We start from the raw sequence: 24,660 nt of genomic DNA on the forward strand, positions 1-24,660 counted from the left end.
TCTAGAAATTGGACTAACCACTAATTAATTTACTCTCCTTAATAAAGCTTTTAACAATCTCCTTCAAACATGCTTAAACCACCTAAGGTATAATTCTACCATATTTTTCAACAATGTTATTCCAATTTTCTTCAGGGGTGTCCACTTATCAGAGGTATCATGCTAAAACCAACTTCCATTGAATGTAAAAGAATAATTAAATACAACTCCTTTTATGAGAGTTATTACATACATGTTTCAGGATAATTGCCAAGTCCAAAGAATTGTGAATGCCAAAATTACAGATCAAAGTTGATCTCCAAGCTATTCATACTATAACAATATCACACTTGATCTCCATGCTCATAGACAGTTTAGGAAAAAGCATGAATTATTACATACTAAAGAGTAAAAGTTCATATGACATAAAGTTAGATTTTCAGCCCTGAATGAATGGCAACTACTCCACCAACTAGATTTTCATACTCTACCTTCTGAAACCCTGCATCTGAAATCATTGAAGCAAATTTCTCCTGCAACCCATCAATTACAATATGTTAGTCGATCAATATAGAGAATAAGATAAATCACAAGCAACCTTCCTTGACAATGGTATTTTAATCAGAGAAAGTTTCTGCATAAAGCTGAAGACACCAGGCAAACAAGCATGCATAAACTAACTCTTCAAAATTTAAGATACAGCAATATGTCATCTCAAGCTTTACATCATCCCTCGGCTACACATCTATAAATTGTATCCAGCCTTTACAATATGAATAAGCAAAGCTGATTCATAAGCACATTAATAAGTAAAGCATATATTTCACTGGTGCTTTTAGGCTTCAGTTAAGTTATTAATACCATCGAAAATAATCACATCAACCCATTGGCCTGAAACCATCTTCCTCACTCAAAATAAGGTTCACATTGTTCTGTAACATACTTGACAGAGTGACCATATACTGTGTTCAGCCATCTTCGACTATAGGTCCATTAGCAAATGCCAACCTTTGTTTCAAGCTAAGAAACAAGAATATGGATAGCTACCAATATATGAGAGAACGATAACCTGTGAAGGGAAACGCCGGATACTCTCAACTAAGTACTGATAGGATTCCCGATCACCAGCAACCAGCTCTCCTATGGATGGAATAACTGAGAAAGAATAATAGTCATACCTGCCAGAGAAGATAAATAACATTAAGTTAAAGGTAAAACTAAGTATGAAAGAAGGCTATGATTCTTTCAAAGAGTGCAGTTAATTTCGTTAATCAGTAGATTAGGTTGACAAGAAATGCCTTTATTATCAAGGGTATTTTTTTGCTCAACATTTGTCATGAAGTAGAATTTTGTTTGTATCTTTCTGTATAGAGTCTATGGTGTTTGAGTTTTGTTTTTGATAGGCAATGTTTTTGATGGGGAGGGGAAATTATGCAGCTGTCGGGGTTTGAATCTAGGTGTTCATATTTTATGTCCTGTGGCTCTACCAACTGAGCTACCTCTTGGGGACAGTCTATAGTGTTCTGATAATGCCTGTTTCAAAGTAATTTTTATTATGGCTATGCAGAGGTTGTATTTTTAGACATTTTGACTCACCATTTTCTAGGTTTAGAAGGACTCTTATACTCCCCTAAATATATGTTATCTTGTTTCCTTTTATTAATACACTATTTTCTTATCAAAAATTTTAAGTGTGAAAGTAAAAGAGAGGGAATGATAAAGCTCCATGTAAACTTGTATTATGCTATCTGTAAAACGTAACAAATTAAAGTTGTATTTTCTTTCTCACATGTGATTAGCATGCATATTATCAGAACATCAGTGTATATATTCTTTGATTTCTTTCTCAAGTGCCAACCATCAACATGCATCACTTTCAAAATAGAGTAAATGATACTTACAAATCTTTAAATACAGGAATATCAACATGGCTCAGTTCGAGGCAAAGGAACCTGCCTCCGCGTTTCAACACCCTGTTAAAAGAATGATAAACTTTAAAATGATTCAACACATTCTAATTGATTGCCATCAGCTGCTATGGTGTACAAGTAACAGCGGTCCTTGAAAATGCGCAAGCTTACCTATGAGCTTCACTAAGAACTTTCTCTATGTGTGTAACATTCCTTATCCCAAATGCAATAGTGTAACCATCCATTGAATCATTTTGGAAACTCAAGCTTTCAGCATTTCCCTCAACCCATATAAGAGAACCATCTTCTCCAAAACCTATTATTGTAAGAAGAAAGTAATCACTACTAATAAATTCAAATATATATTAAGCCAAAATCCTTTTAAGGCACAGAAAATATTCACTCCTTACAATCACAAAATATTTGAACTGACTAGTGACATTTGAAGGTATTCTCATTTACCTTTCTCCAAGGCCCGCTGTTTGCCAACATTTAACATTTTAGGGTTAATGTCACATACATATATCTGAGTCTCTGCCTTTAACGAATCTTCAAAAACATTTGGAAGTCCTCTCTGCCTAACTCTGTTTATGTTCTCTAAAATTCTAAAAGCAACATCCCCTGTAAAAATCAAGAAATCTTAAGCTTCATATGAAAAAATATATTGAAGTACATAGTTAAGCTTATTTATGATGATATGCAGCAGTAACATTGCATTATTTCTCTTCACATTAAGAAGAAATATTACTTTGGACAGGAGAAGCAATTTACGTTAAACAAAAAGGCATCCTACAATTATTTTCCTTAAAAGAAATTCAAACATACATGAAGCACATATATCATCCCTTGAACAGGTTATACTACCATCCTATGACCATGATGTGCCTTTTGATGCCTAAAATTGTTCAAATGTTTTATGACTTATATAACCCAGCAGCTAAATCAGAAAGAAACAACTGTTTATTGTGCACCTAGTACTTGGATATGTAACAACAGGAACATTTAACACTGAGCATTAGGTCTTCAAAGTGGAATAGCATGCTCCAAATTAAAAGGTTAATGAAAAAATAAGCAGAAGAGAAGGTACATCACTTGCTCTGTCAAGTAGCTCTGAAGTCTCAACTAAAACACCCCAATTGGTTAAATATACAAATTTTCAATTTCTTCCAGATATATATAAATTTTGCCTGACTATGTAAATTTACTTTACATTCTAATCATTTCAAGCTTATATACAGGACATACCGTCAGAGACATAATAAAAAATAGATTGAGAAGGAAGTTGACCTGTGCCACCAGCCACGTCAAGATGATTCATTCCAGGAAAAGGATTCAGCTTGGAAACTAGTCTGAGAAATTGAGCAGAAAATACAGATTTAGTTGAAGCAATATCAATAGGGTTGAAATTAAGAAAATGATTATATTACATCTGTTTCACAATATCTGTTGTTTAAGGGTTTTACACAGATTAAGAAAGCTAATAAATAGCATCAATTACAATGAAAAATGAGAGCATTTGACTGAGTTGAAATACTCAAAATATTAATTTTATTTCTTATTTCATTTAATGAAGAAACCAAGAGATAAAACAAAGATGTAAAACATAATACATACTTTATTGGTTTTCTAAAGCTATAAATTATATGAAAAATAAGTATTCTACAAAAAGAGAGATATTATGAAGCTGATGAAGTATTTTAGAGGTGGAGGAAAGCAGTGAAAATGTAATGTAATGTAACCTATCCTTCCACAATCTATGTAATCCAGCGCTCATGAGATCATTCATAAGATCATAGGTAGTGGCAACATTTGTGAAGACATTTCCAACCATTTGAGCCTTCTCTTCTTCTTTTACTTCTTTGAATCCTGATTGTTGGAATGTGATAAAATTAGTACTATTATAAACAATAAGAAACAAAATCATAGTGAATTTCTATTTTTTTAATTCTATTAAGAGTGAGAGTGAACGAACCAAAACTGGTGGCATGTGAATGTAAATGGACGGTGGATGTGGAAGATAACATGGGCAAGAGTTTATACCCCAGCCTTCTAGTCACAGTTCGCAAAGCCATGACTGCTCAGGCCTACAAAAAATGAAAAAAAATTATAAAATAGAAGACATCTGGAATAAAATCACAACCAAAAATTCAAGTATTGATTGATGGCTTAAATACATATATGTAGATCTGGTGATGATTTATTTGTTGAATTATTAGTATGGTATAGAGGCTGACTATACAGATACAGTCACTGATGGTGAAGAACAACTAACGAGAATAGATCAGAACACGAGGCAAACCAGTCCTAGGGTTGAAAATGGGCAACACCAGGCCTGGCCTGTTTCATAAATACAAGACCTAAGTATAGTCTATTTACCTGACATATAACCCCTTAAAAGGCAGGTCTAGGGGAATAATCTAGTACTCGAGAAACTCTAAAAAAAGGAATGAGTCTATGATGCGTAAAGCTAGAAAAGGAAAGGAAAATACTCTACATGCACTTGGCTGCATGGGGTAATTATAGGACCAAGTAGGGAGTGTACCTTACTTGTGCCTTGGCTAACTGTTATAGCTTTTGGCCTAAGTGGTAAGTGCTTGATCCTTAAACCAATATTAGAGCTAGGTCATGGGTTCGAATCACTCGGGTAATGCTGAGGGGGAGATTTTTTTATTTATGGGGTCCAATGTCTCCCATGTGATTCAAAGGGGCTTACCACTTAGGCCATATGAATGTGATCACTACAGCTCAGAGGGTTTAGCATCTGTTTTCACTGTTTATATAAAACAAGTATTTTTGCAGCTTTTTTGTAATTCTACAAGTGATTTTAACAAAAATGAATTTTGAGAAGCCGACAATCATAGCTTCAACAAAAATGAAATTAAGCTATTTTTGCAGCTTCTGCTTTTTGTAAAATTGATTCTTCAAAAGTGATTTTCACAAAACCAATTTTTTGAGAAGCTGAAAATATAGCACCTTAAAGACGTTGAAATTCAGCTTAATTTTGTCGCTTATGCTATTTTGTGAAAGATCAATCAAACATATAGTAAATTTTTCTAAACCATAATAATCACCTTTTTGTTTGTGAAAAAAAGCTTAAACAAACAAGCCATATATATAACCAAATCCCTGAATTGGAAACAACAATAATCTCATTTCGCCTACAAACAACGAAGATTTCGAACAAAATAGCTCCTACATCGAATTACAACACTAAAAACGAATACCCCGAAAACAAACACGAAATTGAACAAATCATACATCAAATTACATCAATTTCAACGAAAAATAATCAAAAGGCACTGCAAGGATCACAAATGAAAGCTTTTAAGATGAAAATGATAGATAGAGAAAGAAACCGAACTTACAATGATGAGAGTGAAGCACAGAGAGAGATTTCACTGTGTTCAGTGAAAATGGGAAATGAATTTTGAAAGCCCTAATAATTTCAGTTCGAGAAATTATCCCCCATGTTGGCGTCCACGGGTTTTCCATGGACCTCACCATTATAATTGGTTGGAAAAAAAAGTAGAGTTAAGTAGGGGTATTTCTGGTATTACATTATTTTAAAACGAGACCGACCGATTCAACCGAAAAACTAATGAGCAACTTCGTACATGTTAAGTGGCTTTCATAGTTAATGTAATATTGTGAAACTGGAGCCGAACTTCAAATCAAAAAAAGTCTCGTATTAGGTTTAAACGGTTAAATCATGCCGTCTAATAAGGTGATTTCATATATAATTATATATAAATGTAAAATTTATATAATTAGTAATCATATATAATTATATTGAAGCACTACCTCTTTATTTTTTGGGCTTTTAAATAAAACAAAACATTAGAGTAGTATTACATTTTATTTTTATTTTAAGTGAACTATCTAGTTCACTTCCTAGCTTCTTTCGTTTTAACAGGTATTTCTAGTATGACATGGTTTTGAAATGAGATCAACCAAAAACCTAATGAACTGCCACTTGCATGTTAAGTGGCTTCCATATTTGTTGCAATATTGTGAAACTGGGGTCGAACTTCAAATCGAAATAGATTTCGTTTTAGGTTTAATTGGTTTAATAGTTAAACCGCATAGTTTTAGAGGTGGAGGAAAGCAGTGAAAATGTAATGTAATGTAACCTATCCTTCCACAATCTATGTAATCCAGCGCTCATGAGATCATTCATAAGATCATAGGTAGTGGCAACATTTGTGAAGACATTTCCAACCATTTGAGCCTTCTCTTCTTCTTTTACTTCTTTGAATCCTGATTGTTGGAATGTGATAAAATTAGTACTATTATAAACAATAAGAAACAAAATCATAGTGAATTTCTATTTTTTTAATTCTATTAAGAGTGAGAGTGAACGAACCAAAACTGGTGGCATGTGAATGTAAATGGACGGTGGATGTGGAAGATAACATGGGCAAGAGTTTATACCCCAGCCTTCTAGTCACAGTTCGCAAAGCCATGACTGCTCAGGCCTACAAAAAATGAAAAAAAATTATAAAATAGAAGACATCTGGAATAAAATCACAACCAAAAATTCAAGTATTGATTGATGGCTTAAATACATATATGTAGATCTGGTGATGATTTATTTGTTGAATTATTAGTATGGTATAGAGGCTGACTATACAGATACAGTCACTGATGGTGAAGAACAACTAACGAGAATAGATCAGAACACGAGGCAAACCAGTCCTAGGGTTGAAAATGGGCAACACCAGGCCTGGCCTGTTTCATAAATACAAGACCTAAGTATAGTCTATTTACCTGACATATAACCCCTTAAAAGGCAGGTCTAGGGGAATAATCTAGTACTCGAGAAACTCTAAAAAAAGGAATGAGTCTATGATGCGTAAAGCTAGAAAAGGAAAGGAAAATACTCTACATGCACTTGGCTGCATGGGGTAATTATAGGACCAAGTAGGGAGTGTACCTTACTTGTGCCTTGGCTAACTGTTATAGCTTTTGGCCTAAGTGGTAAGTGCTTGATCCTTAAACCAATATTAGAGCTAGGTCATGGGTTCGAATCACTCGGGTAATGCTGAGGGGGAGATTTTTTTATTTATGGGGTCCAATGTCTCCCATGTGATTCAAAGGGGCTTACCACTTAGGCCATATGAATGTGATCACTACAGCTCAGAGGGTTTAGCATCTGTTTTCACTGTTTATATAAAACAAGTATTTTTGCAGCTTTTTTGTAATTCTACAAGTGATTTTAACAAAAATGAATTTTGAGAAGCCGACAATCATAGCTTCAACAAAAATGAAATTAAGCTATTTTTGCAGCTTCTGCTTTTTGTAAAATTGATTCTTCAAAAGTGATTTTCACAAAACCAATTTTTTGAGAAGCTGAAAATATAGCACCTTAAAGACGTTGAAATTCAGCTTAATTTTGTCGCTTATGCTATTTTGTGAAAGATCAATCAAACATATAGTAAATTTTTCTAAACCATAATAATCACCTTTTTGTTTGTGAAAAAAAGCTTAAACAAACAAGCCATATATATAACCAAATCCCTGAATTGGAAACAACAATAATCTCATTTCGCCTACAAACAACGAAGATTTCGAACAAAATAGCTCCTACATCGAATTACAACACTAAAAACGAATACCCCGAAAACAAACACGAAATTGAACAAATCATACATCAAATTACATCAATTTCAACGAAAAATAATCAAAAGGCACTGCAAGGATCACAAATGAAAGCTTTTAAGATGAAAATGATAGATAGAGAAAGAAACCGAACTTACAATGATGAGAGTGAAGCACAGAGAGAGATTTCACTGTGTTCAGTGAAAATGGGAAATGAATTTTGAAAGCCCTAATAATTTCAGTTCGAGAAATTATCCCCCATGTTGGCGTCCACGGGTTTTCCATGGACCTCACCATTATAATTGGTTGGAAAAAAAAGTAGAGTTAAGTAGGGGTATTTCTGGTATTACATTATTTTAAAACGAGACCGACCGATTCAACCGAAAAACTAATGAGCAACTTCGTACATGTTAAGTGGCTTTCATAGTTAATGTAATATTGTGAAACTGGAGCCGAACTTCAAATCAAAAAAAGTCTCGTATTAGGTTTAAACGGTTAAATCATGCCGTCTAATAAGGTGATTTCATATATAATTATATATAAATGTAAAATTTATATAATTAGTAATCATATATAATTATATTGAAGCACTACCTCTTTATTTTTTGGGCTTTTAAATAAAACAAAACATTAGAGTAGTATTACATTTTATTTTTATTTTAAGTGAACTATCTAGTTCACTTCCTAGCTTCTTTCGTTTTAACAGGTATTTCTAGTATGACATGGTTTTGAAATGAGATCAACCAAAAACCTAATGAACTGCCACTTGCATGTTAAGTGGCTTCCATATTTGTTGCAATATTGTGAAACTGGGGTCGAACTTCAAATCGAAATAGATTTCGTTTTAGGTTTAATTGGTTTAATAGTTAAACCGCATAGTTTGATTGAATGATTTTATATATAATTAATAATTATCTATAAATATATAATTATATAAATGCAAATTTTTATATGATTAAAAATCATGCAAAATTAATAATTATATACCTTTGAATAATACAAAACATTAGAGTAATATTCCATTTTATTTTTATTTGAGGAAAACCTTCTTATTCAGTTTCCAAATTATTCTAGCTTAATCAAATTTAGCATGATCCGATTAAAATTTCTCCAGTTCATATAGATCAAATCAACATCCTAAAATAGATGGACATGGGCACTTATATAAATAAGCACATAAGAATAAAGATAAGCCCATTTGATACAAGTTATACAACACGTCTAGCCACACATATATAGGTTGGGATACCATCATACCAATGGAGTAGGGTAGGCATGATTGTGTTTATTCGTTGTCATATTAAATAGTTATTACATAAATAATAATATATGTAATAAGTTTGTCATTATAGGAATAAAAATTAAATATATAGAATATTCACTTACAAATAAATTTATAAATATGTGTGTACACGTATAACACTATCATGATACATGCTATAATCCATAAGCTATATCCATTGCAATGAGTTTTATGGATAAAGACGGGTTGAGAATATATATTATCTAGAGAAATGAGAATGATGATAATGAATATTGGATTTTACTTGAATTGTTAAGATTAGAATATAACCGTACATAAATTTTTAAATGATTATGAACTATTAAGTAACTTTTAACCTTAATCATTAATGTAACACAATTTTTATTAAGAAATGTTCACATTTTAATCATTCTCTATATTTTATAATATGTGAGTTGGATCCCAAATACTCACCAAGATTAAGATATACCTCATGATCATAAGCATATAAGTACTTACATATTAATCATCAATATAATCTTTATGTTGATAACAAGATTCAAACAATGTCAAAGTTAACCCATAATTTCTATGATCTTATTAGGCTCCAAATGAGTTCATAGAAATAATGAATTAATATTCTCACAAGTTTAGTTATTCAAATCCCAACTAAAATGTCATATTTATTTATTTTATACTTAAAACTTTTTTAATTTTCTTCTTTCAACATCTTTGTTTTTGGGATCCATTGAAGTTTGTCTAATAGGAGGTCTAACTACATTTTCCACATTTTTTTATAGTCAAAATATTTTTAAATAAACCTCACATCATAGTTCAAACTTTTTATATTTCAACCATTTTTCTCTCCCTAGGACTTATCTAAACCCATGGAATTTGATACATTGAAAAATGTTCAATGAAACTCCATTACACATTTAAAATTAAAGGTTTGGCTCATAAATCATCCAATGGAGCTCCATTATATGCATTAAATCATCCAATAATATAGTAGAAAACTTTATATTGTTTACTTCTTATTTTTTTTATAAATAAAAAAGTTTAAAAACTTTACATTTTTTAGTACACTCTCATTCAACTCACTATTAGCATCTACTATAGCTTGGTGCAGCATAATTCTTAATAAACACTTAAAATCTCAAATAATTCACTTATAATAAATAAGCCTTAATTTTATTAAATAATGTAAGTTACATAGATCGATCATAATGTTTACTCACAATTAAAAAAAAAGAAATCTTCGAAATAGGCTAAACCAATAGCTTTTTTTGTATATGTAATTGATTCCCCTGGTGATAAATGATAAATGTGCAAACCAAAATGAGTATAATATTGATGTACTGATAGTGTAAAGAATTATACACCATCAGTACATCATTCATCCTTCATTTGAACTACTTTTTATGAAAAATCAAATGTAATTGAAAATGAATAGTAGATAAAACATTAATAGTGTAAAAAACTCTTACATTGTTAGTGTATACATCTTTTTCTCAACCAAAATACAACTAAATTAGTCATTAGCAAAGTACATATTTAGGGAAGGCTTCAACATACAACAACCCATTAGCTCTTAGTCTATTCTTAATCTTAATTAACCAAAGTTTTGTTTAATTAAATGCCTACCAACAAAACCACTATGAACTTCACTTAGAGCTTAATCATTCTCTCCATTTTTTTTTCTTTTTTTGTCTTGTAAAAATCTCCTTTGTGCTGCCTTTTCTTATTTAATTGATTTTTCCAATATGAGTCATCTCTCACTTTATTTGGAATCTTCCAATTTTCTATCAAAAAGGAAACAAAAGGAAAGAGGAAAAGCTTCAAAACCTTTGAATTTGAATGATAATAACTAATCATTACAAAATAAGTGACTTAACCATTCATGACCCTCCATAATATGCACAAAGATGCGATATAAATTCAAGTATGACTTTTTCCAAGAATTATATAATTAAATCTTTTCGCCCTCTTATGATGATTCATTAATATACAAAATAATAAATAATCTCTGCCATAGTGTTGCTGATTGTTTTTTTCCTAGTATAGTGCACAAGCAAATTATTCTCATGGATGAATAATATATAATCTATTTTCTTTGTTTTGTTCACACAAATGGCTCTTTCTTTGTGAAGAATAATAAGGTACAAAGTAAACATTCAATTCAATTTTTAAAAGATTGTAATGTGGCCACATAAATTATTGAGAAAATTTCTTTTTAACTGAGTAGTTCTTTAAAAAATTTAAAATGTCATCATATTATTACTTTTTTAAAGACTTTTTATGGACATATTTAAATGACTTAAGTCAACATAATTAAACCCTTTTAATTTAATATTCTTAATCTTCTAAGAACTTTTTGTTAGAATGTTAGAAATATTTTATGAGAATAAAATAGATCATGATATAAGGAGATAAATTATCTCTTTTAACTACTAAAATTATGACATGTGTCCTATTTAATCATTTTATACAAAAATATTTCTAAAACTAAACTAAACGGTACACATGTCATATTTTTACTTACTGAAAAAGATAAGTTATCTCCTGGTACGAGGAGATACTTTATATTCATATTTTATTATATGAAGTCTCATACAATTAGTAATGGAATTGAGGAAAGAAAACAATATTATATATTAAACTTAAGTCATTATCACAATATATATGTACCAATTATAAATACAAATTAGAAATACATCATGGGTCTTTAACATGTGGGTATGATAGAGCTTCTAATATTTATTCTCTAATAATATATTGATATCAATTCAATACTCTTAGGAGCGTAGGGTCAACCCGGCTAACACATTATATTGTCTTTTTTCTTCTATTTACTTTATGTCATTTGTTTAATTGTTTGTAGCCAATAATCGCTTCCATTATACCAACATTTTTTTATAACCATAATTTTTGAGAAGTTAATTAGTGACAAAAAAAGATTAAGGACTTAATTGACAACTCTATTATATTTCCACAACTGAATTGATGAGATTCTAAAATGAAAAAAATAAAATAAAACCATTGCTAGAAAAAGTTGTTACTACTAGTAGTGCAACACTAGTTTGATACACAACATTTGCTTTAGCATTTTTAAGTTTCAAGCACTTCAACAACAAGCTATTAGTGCTACTTAAACTTCCATCTTTGTCATATAATTCCAAGCAATTTAATAAGGAACAAAACGAGGGAATTAGAATGGAGTAATGTGAACCAATCCTTTTTCTTTTTTTGTTTTTGCATCTCATATGCAAATGTGGAAAAAGTAGTCTTCTAGCATATACTATAAAATCATTATATATTGGTAGGGAATGGTATTGAAATTTCCTTCTAATAATGCATGTGCTATAATAATATAAGTGCTCTATATGGGCCATATTGAAATATATGATAAAATATGAAGGTTTTTCTCTTCCTTTTTTAGCTTAACTTTATTAGCACTACAAATATGTAGGATGGAATCACATTTCGAGTACTTTTGGGTTATAAAAATAGACTTGCTACGTCATGAAATTCTCTCTCTTTTTTCTAACATAAAGCAATTGTACCTAGTATGTAGATATTATTACTTTTTTGAAGTCCAAAGTTGTGCGATAATCTAAAAAAATGCTAATATTTGTGTTCCAATAAATAAAATTGACTAAATATTCATTTCAGTCCATCATGTTTTTTGACATTACCAATTTGGTCTATCAAAAAATTGAAAAACCTAAAATGGTTCCCAAAATTTTCAAATATAGGTCAAATTAGTCATTTTTAGCATGTTTAACAATATTTGGTAGAGACTAATTTGATCCTAAAAATGATTAATCTAACCCATATTTAAAATTTTTGGAAACCATTTTCAATTTTTAATAGATCTAACTAGTAAGGTCAAAAAACATGTAAACTGAAATGTATAATTACTCTAAAATATAATCAAGCAAAAGTAAAGTGAGTATATGATTGATGCCATGAAAAAAGAAATAGAACAAAAAGGAATGGTGCAAATTAATTAATAAAGCTAATGTGTGACTTGTGGAAGAAGAATTCTATATTTGAAGTAAGTTAACTTCTTTGATGTAGAGTGGACTAAGTGGAGGACAAAATGATACAAAATACCAATTCATTTTGACCCTTTTACTTTCATTATTGTGAATAATAATTTTCAACATCCAAATCCATTGCATTCTCTTTGTATGGCCTCTTCATTTTTTTAGAGGGTCTCTTTCAATTACCTCCTTCTATGCAAGCTAGTGACTAATCTTTTTCACATTCCACTTAGTGAATGAATTGAAACTCTTTGTATCTCATCATATTAGGAGATAAATTATCTTATTCGGTTATTAAAATTATGATATGTGTATTATTTTTTAGCTTTTAAAAATACTTTTTTATAGAAAGTAATTAACTAAGAAACATGTCATGATTTGAGTAGTAAGAGATAACTTATCTTCTTGTATGCGGAGATATTTTATTCTCATATGTTAATTATGTATAAAAATCCTATAATCCTTATCTTATAAAGTATAAGTATCTAAGTTATTTATTTAACATGAACTTCTAGGTTGATGGTCATTCAAATAAGCTCATTTATGAAACCCACAATTTATAGATGCAAAGTAATGTGATTATTTTTAAGCAGGAGGAAGCTCCATATTTCTTGTACTCGATTAAAGTTAAATTATTGAATTGGGTTTCTTCCATAATTGAAGTATTTTTTTTATTACAAAATATTAATGAGTTATATATATCCCCCTTCTACTACTAATAATAAATTATTTGTTTGATAAAAATAAAAAACCACGGAGTGGAACAATCTATAGAATGACTAAATGTAACTCTCCTAGACCATACACTATCTCCCTTGTGCCACCAATTTCATTTTTGTAGTGAAAGATAAAAAGAAGGCAATAATTAAAGAATTATTAGTTTTTTTTGCAAGAATATAAAATGTTGTTGGATTGATTGATATATTAAGTTGTTCTCTTTATGATGTTTATGACATTGTCCTTTGTTGTAATAGTAAATTATCAGTCGAGTCGTCCTCATATATATATATATATATATATATATGATATTCTCACAATAAAAATCGTCAAACTACATCATCATTGTAATGTTATTGCTCTATTGATATTTATTGTACACCAAGAAATGATTTTAATGTTCATCTCTTCTTCTTTGTCACTCCTTATAAGTCATGATTATCATCTTCAATAAACGAGCAACACATAATGTTCATAAGCGGTTGAAAAAAGATGGAGACATGGAGTGAGAATCAACATAGCGTTAAAAGTGAAGTTACACTTTTGTCTTAAAATCATGTTCGTTAAAATCAACCGCCTTATAAAGATGCGTCAAATGAATCCACCTCCAATGAGATCAACATCTACAACACTTGTCTGTGTCCAAAGCTCGTGTCCGATGCTTATCCGCATTCAAGACTTGATTGTATCTAATACTTGTCCGTATTTAAAGCTTGACTATGTCCAATACCTTTTAACTATTCACACTCATCGTCTCACCATTAAAAATACTCATCATCATGTTTCACTTTTATTCCATATTTCCATCACATTTTGCTTTGTGTAATGTTCATCCAATTAAGCTATTGTGTAAGTCTCTCAACCATCCATAGAGTGATCTAAGACGGTTTTGATGATAATTCAATATGAGAGTCAAAAGTAGCTATGGAAGGAAGACAACCACATATGTTTAAATCACAAACAAGAATCTATGTATGCCACTTATTGTCATGCTTTTTTCTTGAAGACATTTTTTTGGGTCATACCCTATATGATTTGATGTTTAAATAGCAAACTATAGACACCTTTTAGATTAGTAGAGAAGCTAAAATGATATGGAATATAACAAAAGAATACTATAATTTGTTTGCAAATTTAGGGTATGTTCGGAATAACTAGTTCGTTGCTCATAGTTTGTAGCTTGTAGATGGTAGTCGTGAGTATATAAGTGTGAAAGTAAGTGAAAATTTGTAGTTATATAGACAACTTATTAAATTAGAGTTTTTCCATAAAATTTGTTTTGTAATTAGCATATATTCAAAAAATGAGTAAAAAGTAAATACAATATCTGTTTATTATTTATTTAGTTATTTATTAGTTAAATAATTATTACTTGAAATGATTAAATACACAGATAATTTAAAATCAAATTTTTATTTATTTTAATATTTTATTTATAACTTAATATGCAATATTTTATTTATTGTGAGGTAGAGTGAGAGATTAGGTGAGACAATAACTATAATATGAATTTAATTTGAGATAACTAATGTAATTTTTAAAATGTTGAAAGATAAATTTGGTAAGTGAATAGTAATTATGGCTTAGTGCATACACATTTAGAAAATCACTTAATAGTCTCCTTATACTAGTATGATACATCAATTATATCAATCATATAATGATATTAATTATACCAACCGATTTTCATTTAAATTGTATTGTTTATATCAACTGATTTTTATTTAAAATTACAATTTTTTTTAAGGTGACTTAATTTCTACAAACTGTTGTTACGAAATCAAACATACAATCAATATATTTGTTTATACTTCTAAAATATGTTATATAACCAAGTAACACATTTTATTTTAACTTCTAGTATAAATAAAAATATTTATCACATTATTCATTAATTTTTTAACTTAATAATATTAACATAATAGACATAAGTATGGATCTACTTACTCCAAGAGTAAGTTTTTTAAACTTACTCCTTATCCTAGCTATTAATTTTATGAATATCTAATGGTTTAATTCTACTCAGTAATTCAAATCATTAGATTTCCCTAGAATTGATGGCTAGGATGAAGAGTAAGTTTAGAAAACTAACTTTTGGAGTAAGTGAATCTACTCAAAATAAATAAATAAATAAATAAATAAATATATATATATATATATATAACTTTATCTGTGTGCAACTATCAATTGAATCATTGTAGTTTTGTGAGATATATAGATGATCCTGCAAGTCCATTTGCTGAGACACACGCACTTAAATTGACTGAGGGAGTGTCCCTCTTACACAAGTGAATGAAGCACAAAGAAAAAGGATGGCCAACAAGAAAAGGAAAATTGTAAGAAGAAAAAAACAAAAGTAGTAATCTTATATCTCTTTCTTTCCATAACATTGATAATCTATTATATCTACTTTCAAAGTAAGAGTATCTTTCAATGGATGATTATAAAATATATGTAAAAAAGAAGTACAGATAGAAATTGAAATGAGATAATATTTTTTGTAATAAAAAATGAATTGCACAATGTTAATGACTTAATGGTAGATATGGAAAAGGCATGGTTGATGTCTCTAATGTTTAAAGCCTCTTTCCATAGGAAAGTTCCTTATTCAAAACACAACTACCTCTCCTTTTCTTATATTCTTTGTAATGTAATATAATATTTATGCATTATCTTATACACGAATATATATCATTCATCATTAATTGTAATAATTTTATTTTATTTAAGAGTCAATCATAATTAATTATATAATAACAATATAAAAAGGTCAAAGATTCGATCCCTAAAAACGACATTTGTTAGAAGGGGCAGTCACGAACTCTAAAAGAGATAGTTCCTTAATGTGATACTGTTCAAAAAATATAAAAAATTATATTAGTCCCTTAATACCCATGATTCGATCCTTGAGAATGTCATTTGTTAGGAGGGGCAACCATAAGCACAAAAGAGATTAGTTCTTTACTTAAAAAATAAGAAAATATACTTACAAAAAAATATAAAAAGTTCTTACACTATCATCACATACATTTTTTTTCTCCAATTTCATTTTGTCTCTCTTCCATTGGGATTCTCTAAGTCAACTACACAAACTCCTATAGTCCTATATAAACCTCATAGTTTAAGCACTCTTATAAACCATTCACAAGGTGACAAGTTGTAACACCAATCTCAAGACCCATTTTTTTCTCTTTCTTCACTCATTTTTCTTCTTCTTGATCTACTTGGTTTGAGGGAGATGCAAGACAATGAGGAAATCCCATCAGTGCCTTCAACACCAGCCACACCAGGAACTCCTGGTGCTCCTCTTTTTGGTGGGTTTAGGTCTGAGAGAAATCATATTAATGGTATTTCTAGGAAGTCACTCCTCAATAGTTGTAAATGTTTTAGTAGTGTTCAAGATTGGACCTTAGAAGATGGTGCATTACCTAAAGTCTCTTGCTCTTTGATTCCCCCTCCTATTCCTCTTGCAAGAAAGGTACTTACTATACAAACATTAACTAAGCAAATTTGTATCAAATGATATTGTAATATTTCCAACATAGAAATACATACATAATAAAGAGTTATGTTATTTTTATAGTTGGTTTGAGCATTTTTAAAAATTACATTAAAATCAATACAAGAGGTGCTAACTCAATACAAAAGAAGATCTTTTTAAAAGCTAAAAAATATAAGTTTTCAGGTTATAACATCAATTTGAACTATCGAATTTGGGGCTGTTTTTTGTCAAAAACCAAGTCTAAGTTATAGCTTAGATCAAATTCATAATGTGCACAAAACTTTATTTTTATAATTTAGCATATTTATGTTTTTTTCTCCATCTATAAAAATTCTTTAATATAAGTATACCAAGATAAAAAGTATTGCACCATGTTTCCAACTTTTCCATTGTAATTAAGCTAACCTTGTTTTTCTAGCAATATATGAAGAATCAAATACCATCATTTTGTGTATGAAACTCATCCTCCATCTTGCTATTGTCTACACTAACAATAATACACATTAATAAGCTAAGCTTGTTTATTTTTCAAGCAAAATGAAGAACAAAAAGACCATTTTTTGTGTGAGGAAATTGAAAAACAATGGTGACCCATTTTTGCATGATATGTTAATGTTAATGGGTTGATTTCAAAAATGAAGGTAGGAGCTGAGTTTATAGGAACATTCATACTCATGTTTGCTGGAACAGCAGCAGCTATAGTGAACCAAAAAACAAATGGGTCAGAGAGTTTAATTGGATGTGCTGCAACTACTGGTCTTGCTGTTATGGTCATAATCCTCTCCACTGGACACATCTCTGGTGCTCATCTCAACCCTGCTGTTACCATTTCCTTTGCTGCATTGAACCACTTCCCTTGGAAAAATGTAATTAACAAATTAAGCTTTTGCAATTTAATTTATATAATTCCCTTCTCAATATATATATATATATATATATATTATATATGCATGCCATTCCTTCACTCATCTGAAGTCACTTTTACATCATATATCTCTTTTAATAATCACCTATCATCTAGCATTATTTTCATATACAGTAAAGATACCAAAGTTTTGATACAAATCCATTTTGAGAAAAAGAAAGGAACATGAACTAGGTGTTTTCGTGCTTTCTCCAAGTAATATAAAAAGTTGTTTTATGGTTTTAGAATTTTTCTAATTACGTAAATCTTTTTCATTGGACTAAGATATGAATGGGGAGAGGTGATCTATGTCTAAAAGAAAGAAGGACTGAAGATGAGTTGTCCTCATCTATGTTACTATCCAATAAAAAGATGACACTTAAAAGTTATAAAAATAAAAATTATTATTTTTATGTTATTAACTAAAATTTCACTAGAGACAAAAAATATATTTTTTTTATAGAGGATCTCCATTCAAAAAAAGAATCTCATACTTCTCTTTCTTATGATTTCAGTTAGTCTTTCTTTTTTCAAAATGAAAAATATCAAATTTGGTGTCATTAATGTATAAATAGCATTACTGTGTTATGATTTTTCAAAGGACAAGTATTTTGATGAGTGATAATACAATAAGTACGAAAAATAATGAAATTATCACATGGTGCATGATTAATCTCAATCAAAAGTAACATGATACATTGTCATGATCAATTTAGAATAAGAAATTATTGTTAGATATCATGTTGCTACTATAGTTTACAAAAGTTATGTATGAAAATGATTAAGTGTAATATCTATGTATTATACTATAAAAATTTATACATTGTCAATGTATCATTTATTATTCAATTGTATTACTTTATTTGAAGAGTCAATTATATATAATTAAATATGAATAATAGATACAATAATAGTATATAAAATTCTTATACAAGTTAGTATATACATTTTTTCTCTTTATTTTCTAAGAGTATATTTGAATATTATTGTAGGTGCCTACGTATATTGGTGCACAAGTTTTGGCATCTATATGTGCATCATTTGCACTCAAATGGATATATCATCCCTTCATGAATGGTGGAGTTACAGTTTCTACAGTTGGAAATGGCCAAGCTTTTGCATTAGAGTTCATTATCAGCTTTAATCTCATGTTCGTTGTTACTGCAGTTGCCACCGACACTAGAGCCGTGAGTATCTTACTCTATACCACTTTTTTTAAACTAAAGCTATTCTCGATTTTGGTAATTTGGATCGTCTTATCCATTTTATTCATATAATGATCACATAAACTATGATAAGTATAAACATGTCTGTATATAAAAAGATATTAAATACTATATCTTGCCTGCTCTAAATATGGACGAGACGACACACATAAAATCTTCTCAATATCGTTCAATCGTCGCGGTCGAGCTTCTCACACTACAAAGCTCATGGCCACCATTCTGCCACGTTTTCGACTAGGCCGGTTTGTCAATTTTGGCAACTAATAACTCCAAAATTTCTAAATAGTTTCCTAGTCATTGCCCTTAACTAATGAGTGTGCTTGAATCAAAGCTAGGGTTACAATTTAATTAGGCTTAAGAGCATTAATTGTATGTGTTTACTATATAGTGCATATTTTTAAACATTTGAGTCTCAAATATTATTTTATAATGCTTAATGGGGGATCACCTCGTCGGCCAAAAATTCCTACAATATTTGTCGGGTGGAAATTATGAACCAATTTTCATTCCCTATCAATCTCTTTCAATACACAAGAATATTCCTTCTCACAAATATTGCGTTCAAGGAATACAACTGATTTTATATTACTAGATCAACTCTTCCTTATCACTATTAAAAACTATAGTATATTAAGTATTCGATCAAATTTTTATTGAAAAGTATGAAAAAGATGGATGATTTTGTAGATTGACAATTGTCAAAGGCTAATGAGAGAGTGAAAGGCATATAGAGAGATAAGAATAAATGTTTTACTAATATTGATGGGGCATAATGATATAAACTATAATTAAGGACATTATTGTTTAGGACACTTTGGTGCATTTAGTACTATGATTGATGTATTATATATCACCCACATGAAAGGTGGTATTATATTATTATAGTTTCCGGTTTCAAAGAACATGAGTCAATGAAAATTGAGAAATTTCACGTTGCCTCACATCCTAGATTTATCAAACTTGTATGGTTCGTGCATGTACCTAAAATAAAGCATTTGAAATTTAAATACAGAAAAAAGTTCATCTTTTATATTGTCGGAATGAAATTAACTTGATAACTTTATGATCATATTATCTTATATTCAATTTGATTTTTGTTTGGTGAAGTATTTATGTGTATTTATTCTATTTAAAATATATGTAGGAATAAATAGTTAATTATCAATTGTGAATGTGTTTTTGGGTTCTTCGGCATAATATTTATTTTGCATGCTCATATTATTAGTTATATCGAATCCTTATTTGTTTATTAAATTGAGTAATCTTGGTTTATAAAAAAAATCATTTTGAAATAATGCTCATTTTGTTGGGAGATCTTCATCGGGTTACAACATTCCTTAATGGATTAAGTAAAAGAAACATATAAGTGGAATTGACACCACATCTTGACCCAAAACCTTAAGGCATTAGGTCTATGAGTTCATCCACTTATATGTTTTTTAACTTATCCATTTTTGCTCAATGTGTGACTTCTTAGTTAATACTTGGATACTCAACACATTTTCAGCTTGATAGTTTCTACTTTCTAGAGATACATACAATTATAAAGAGATATATTAGTGATCTCTTTTATCATTTTATATAAACAGTCTTCTATTAAAAGCATTAACAAAAAAAATACCTCCAAAGTAATAATAATATTAAGATTCACATGTGTTTTGTTCATTTGCGACCATTGTCAACATGAATATGTTTTGCAGTGAGATAGTGCTGTATCTGTGCCTTAAAAAAATCTATGGGATTTGTGAACTTGCAAGTTGCAACAATATTATAATAACCATAGTTTGATAAAAATAGTATTACCCTTATTTAATATAACAAAGATGGATATACCTTTAATATTATATTATATATTAGTATATAAAATGTGTAGATAGTAGTTTATAATGAAAAAATGTATATGATAAATCCAGTTGTTATTTATTGGAGCACAGGTTGGAGAGCTTGCGGGAATCGCGGTGGGGGCCACTGTGATGCTCAATATACTCATTGCTGGGTATGTCCCTATTCACACTACTCAAAAAAGTTACATAATTTTACTAATATAATTAATTTTAATAGGAGAGAATTGTGTAGGAAGGGAATGATTGAAGAAAAAAAGTTATTTCATATGTATATTTAACACTCACAAATGGACTATTATCATAGAGGTTTGTTTATGAATTTGTTTTTAGATGATATTATATGTAGAAGGGAAATTATTGAAAGACATAAAATATTCTTGTAAGATGGCTTTAAAGTCATCAATTTCTCTTTATTCTCTTACAAAATTCAACTCGATAGAATTGTGTAAGAAGAGATTGAATGAAAAAAATTCATCTCACAACTATATTTTATATCTAATGTATTTATTTTCGTTTTATTATCCTGCAAAAAATTCGCAAATTGACATTATCATAGAAGTCCATTTAGGGTTGATTTTTAGATAATAATAGATAGAAGGAAACTGATTGAAAGTCAAGAAATATTCTTATAAAATAACTCCAAAGTTTTTTCTCTTTATTCTCCTACCAAACACAACTCACAGATAGACCATAAGAAAATGAGATGAGGTCCTATTATATGGTTGATTATTAATATATGTACCTTTAAGTAGACACAAGGAGGAAAAAATTTCCTCTACAAGGAATTAAAGAGAAACAAGTGTTCACTCCAATATCTCATGATTTCCACCCAACAAACTTAGATAGAATGTGATAAGTACCTATATCTAACACTTCCCTTGATATATAACAGGCCATCAACAGGGGGTTCAATGAACCCAGTAAGGACACTTGGCCCAGCAATTGCCACAAACAACTATAAAGCCATATGGGTTTATCTCATTGCTCCTATTCTTGGTGCTCTTGGTGGTGCTGCTGCATATACTGCAGTCAAACTTCCAGATGAAGATCAAAACATTCATGCAAAAGTCCCTTCAAATCCTGGGAGCTTTAGAAGGTGACAACATCGCCGACAAGGATCTGTTGTCTCAAGCACGTCCACAAGTCTGTCTCGAACTAATCAAAATAAAGTAAAAATAGAAAAAGTTATAAATATTTAATTTTTTTTAACTATCATATTTTAATTGGTTCGGAACAAACTTTGGGACGAATTGGGAAACAATATATCCTTGTCCCAACATCACCAAGGTCATCATCAATAAGGTCAAAGGATGTGACATAATGTAATAGTGGATAAAGTGATAATAAATAATGGATAAATGATGTGTAATATATTAGGAATTGGATATTGAAATAGTATATAAACTATTTTGTTTTAGTTGTTACAAGTTGATAATATTAATTCTATGTTGTGTTCAGATTAGGTTGTGTCATTTGTTAGGATAAAGTTGTTTGACAAGTACGTATAGATATGGAAGCATTTGTAACTTCTCAAATTTATTATGGCATCATAGCATAAAGAAGAGGGACCATAGAAGATGAGATCCTAGAAGAGTCTAATACTAAGGATTTAAAAACAATTTTGCCTATCTAGGCTGCTGTAGTACACAATGTTCAGATGACATGTTCAGCTCTGAAATAATATTTGCACTGTTTTGGAAACATATTAGTCTAGTAGCATAGGTTTATGGTTGTGTCGGTGTTAACGAGGTCATGTCTTATCGCTTATCAATGTCATCCTATCATTCAGTTAAGCCAATCATTGGGTGTGACCAACATAGCCACTTAAGTTAGATCTTATTCGCTCGGTGATGGGTTGTGGCCCTATAAGTTGGCCGGTTTTTGACCGATTCGGATACTAGGATGGAATCACACAATGGGCATTTAACCTTGATGTTTTAGACAATGGGCATTTGTTGTGAATGCAACAACAATTACACCCGTGATACAGTTTCGACAACTCCTAATATCTTTATATATCAATGTCGGTTGTTGATCTTATTTGAAATCTGGTTGGTGCTAATCCGAAAAGGCTGTCTACTTGGTCTCCGGTTATTGATACTTTTAAAAGAAATCTCTCTTGTTGACAACAAAAGCTTCTTTCCTTTGGAGGTCGAGTAACACTCTTAAAGTCGGTATTGTCTTCCTTACCGATCTATTATTTCTCCTTTTTTAAGGCCCCTGTTTCTATCATTCACGAGTTAGAAAGAATCCAGAGAAGATTTCTTTGGGGTAGAGGTGAGGTGAATAAAGGTATCCACTGGGTGAGATGGAAAGAGGTGTGCAGGTCAAAAGAGGAAGGGGGTTTGGGGTAAAAAATTTAGGCCTGTTCAATTTGGCTCTTTTAGGTAAATGGAGGTGGCGTATGCTCTCTTCGAGTGAGTCTTTGTGGGTGAAAGTGTTGAGGTCTATATACGGAGTCGAGGCGGTGGTTAGGGGTGGGCTTGTTGATGTTGAGTGCTTCAAGAAGGGGTCGTCGTGGTGGAGAGATTTAGGGTGTCTGTGTAATAGAGATAATGGTTTTAACAAGGGTTGGTTTAATGAGGGTGTTCAGAGGAGAGTTGGGTCTGGGCAATCTACTTTATGTTGGAGGGATATTTGGGTTGGGGGAAAAGATTGTTTCAGGTTACTTTGAATAAAGATGCTTGCATTAGCTCTATGGGTGAATGGAGGAATGGGGTTTGGTGTTGGCTTCTGAATTGGCGAATGTCTTTATTTCTATGGGAGCAAGATGAGGTAAATGTTCTTCTTAATAAAGTGGAGGAGGTGAGTCTCGTCCATGGCAATGAGGATGGGTGGCTTTGGGTCAACGATAAGAATGGTACCTACTCGGTTCGTAATGCATACAAGGTACTTCAAAATGAGGTCAGGAATGATAATTATCTGCATTATAAGAGATTATGGACTTCCATGGTCCCATCCAAGTTGAAATGTTTTGCGTGGAGACTTTTCGTGGGAGGTGTGCCTACTCGGATGAATTTGGCTAGACGTGGCAATATAGGATCTCTTCCCTCGACTCTATGTGCCTTTTGTGGTGAGTTAGAAGAATCTTCTGATCATTTGTTCTTCACGTGCTCGTTGTCTTATAGTGTATGGCAGAAACTTTACTCCTTGTTCGGCATCTATTCTATTCTGCCTAGTAGTACCGGAAGCAATTTTCTATCTCATTGGCACTTGTTCGGGGAGGCGAAAAATTTTCATCAACAATGGATGACCATTTGGTTTGTCACTATTTGGTCCTTGTGGTTAGTTAGAAACAAAATTATCTTTGATGAGTCTTCTTTTCATCTTGATGAGGTAATGTTCATTATTAACCTTCATTCATGGAATCTTCTTAGTGCTCGATTCAAAGGGTTTTCTTTCTCCTTTTTGGAATGGGTTTGGAATCCATCTAGTTGCATTTCTTATAATAGTCATCGTCTTTATGGATAGGAGTACCACTTGTTCTCCTAACTATTTATTTTTTAATAAATTATTGCTGATCAAAAAAAACAATTAGGGTAGGTGAGATCACTCAATGAAAACAGCATTACGTGCGAAAACCAAGTTGGGCTTCATTGATGGCTTATGGATCCATCAAGAAACTAACCAATACATACCCACTAGATAATCAATTCAATTGAATTGATCTTGAAAAACTTGTTACCAACAC

At 30.6% G+C, this 24,660-nt stretch overlaps 3 protein-coding genes across 6 annotated transcripts; 2 read left to right on the forward strand and 1 right to left on the reverse strand.

The window, feature by feature from the left end:
* Positions 156–7,747, reverse strand: LOC109356524 (2-methoxy-6-polyprenyl-1,4-benzoquinol methylase, mitochondrial). 3 transcript variants are annotated; one of them, XM_019599884.1, is made up of 9 exons: positions 7,646–7,747; positions 6,253–6,364; positions 6,020–6,146; positions 3,177–3,238; positions 2,352–2,510; positions 2,061–2,205; positions 1,881–1,952; positions 1,049–1,157; positions 156–512 (listed from the first exon to the last, which is right to left on the reverse strand). In XM_019599884.1, the coding sequence occupies exons 2-9, from the start codon at positions 6,350–6,352 to the stop codon at positions 411–413; spliced, it is 876 nt and encodes a 291-aa protein (XP_019455429.1). In that variant the 5' UTR covers positions 6,353–6,364; positions 7,646–7,747; the 3' UTR covers positions 156–410. The 3 variants fall into 3 exon arrangements, with proteins under 3 accessions (XP_019455429.1, XP_019455427.1, XP_019455428.1); XM_019599882.1 differs by lacking the exons at positions 6,020–6,146; positions 6,253–6,364; positions 7,646–7,747 and adding exons at positions 3,629–3,755; positions 3,862–3,963; positions 5,255–5,383; XM_019599883.1 differs by lacking the exons at positions 6,020–6,146; positions 6,253–6,364; positions 7,646–7,747 and adding exons at positions 3,629–3,755; positions 3,862–3,973; positions 5,255–5,356.
* LOC109355904 (aquaporin NIP6-1-like) lies at positions 16,643–22,415 on the forward strand. 2 transcript variants are annotated; one of them, XM_019599180.1, is made up of 6 exons: positions 16,643–16,971; positions 17,637–17,861; positions 18,892–19,086; positions 21,060–21,121; positions 21,862–22,073; positions 22,248–22,415. In XM_019599180.1, the coding sequence occupies exons 1-5, from the start codon at positions 16,732–16,734 to the stop codon at positions 22,067–22,069; spliced, it is 930 nt and encodes a 309-aa protein (XP_019454725.1). In that variant the 5' UTR covers positions 16,643–16,731; the 3' UTR covers positions 22,070–22,073; positions 22,248–22,415. The 2 variants fall into 2 exon arrangements, with proteins under 2 accessions (XP_019454725.1, XP_019454724.1); XM_019599179.1 differs by having other exon boundaries at positions 21,862–22,415.
* Positions 23,278–24,440, forward strand: LOC109356226. The gene is made up of 2 exons (XM_019599557.1): positions 23,278–23,573; positions 23,663–24,440. Exons 1-2 carry the CDS (start codon positions 23,278–23,280, stop codon positions 24,438–24,440), a joined length of 1,074 nt encoding a protein of 357 aa, XP_019455102.1.

Source organism: Lupinus angustifolius, chromosome LG09, assembly GCF_001865875.1.
Source record: "Lupinus angustifolius cultivar Tanjil chromosome LG09, LupAngTanjil_v1.0, whole genome shotgun sequence".
NCBI lineage: Eukaryota > Viridiplantae > Streptophyta > Magnoliopsida > Fabales > Fabaceae > Lupinus > Lupinus angustifolius.

Excerpts from the sequence above, each read along its gene's own strand:
- LOC109356524 (XM_019599882.1), bottom strand. The coding sequence starts at position 5,381 with ATGGAAAACCCGTGGACGCCAACATGGGGGATAATTTCTCGAACTGAA. Across the intron at positions 3,964-5,254 it reads TGTGCTTCACTCTCATCATT|TCATGGCTTTGCGAACTGTG; the intron begins GTAAGTTCGGTT and ends AGGCCTGAGCAG. Across the intron at positions 3,239-3,628 it reads CATAGATTGTGGAAGGATAG|ACTAGTTTCCAAGCTGAATC; the intron begins GTTACATTACAT and ends TCAATTTCTCAG.
- LOC109356226 (XM_019599557.1), top strand. The coding sequence starts at position 23,278 with ATGGAAAGAGGTGTGCAGGTCAAAAGAGGAAGGGGGTTTGGGGTAAAA. Across the intron at positions 23,574-23,662 it reads GGTGTTCAGAGGAGAGTTGG|CTCTATGGGTGAATGGAGGA; the intron begins GTCTGGGCAATC and ends TGCTTGCATTAG.
- LOC109355904 (XM_019599179.1), top strand. The coding sequence starts at position 16,732 with ATGCAAGACAATGAGGAAATCCCATCAGTGCCTTCAACACCAGCCACA. Across the intron at positions 16,972-17,636 it reads CTATTCCTCTTGCAAGAAAG|GTAGGAGCTGAGTTTATAGG; the intron begins GTACTTACTATA and ends TCAAAAATGAAG. Across the intron at positions 19,087-21,059 it reads TTGCCACCGACACTAGAGCC|GTTGGAGAGCTTGCGGGAAT; the intron begins GTGAGTATCTTA and ends ATTGGAGCACAG.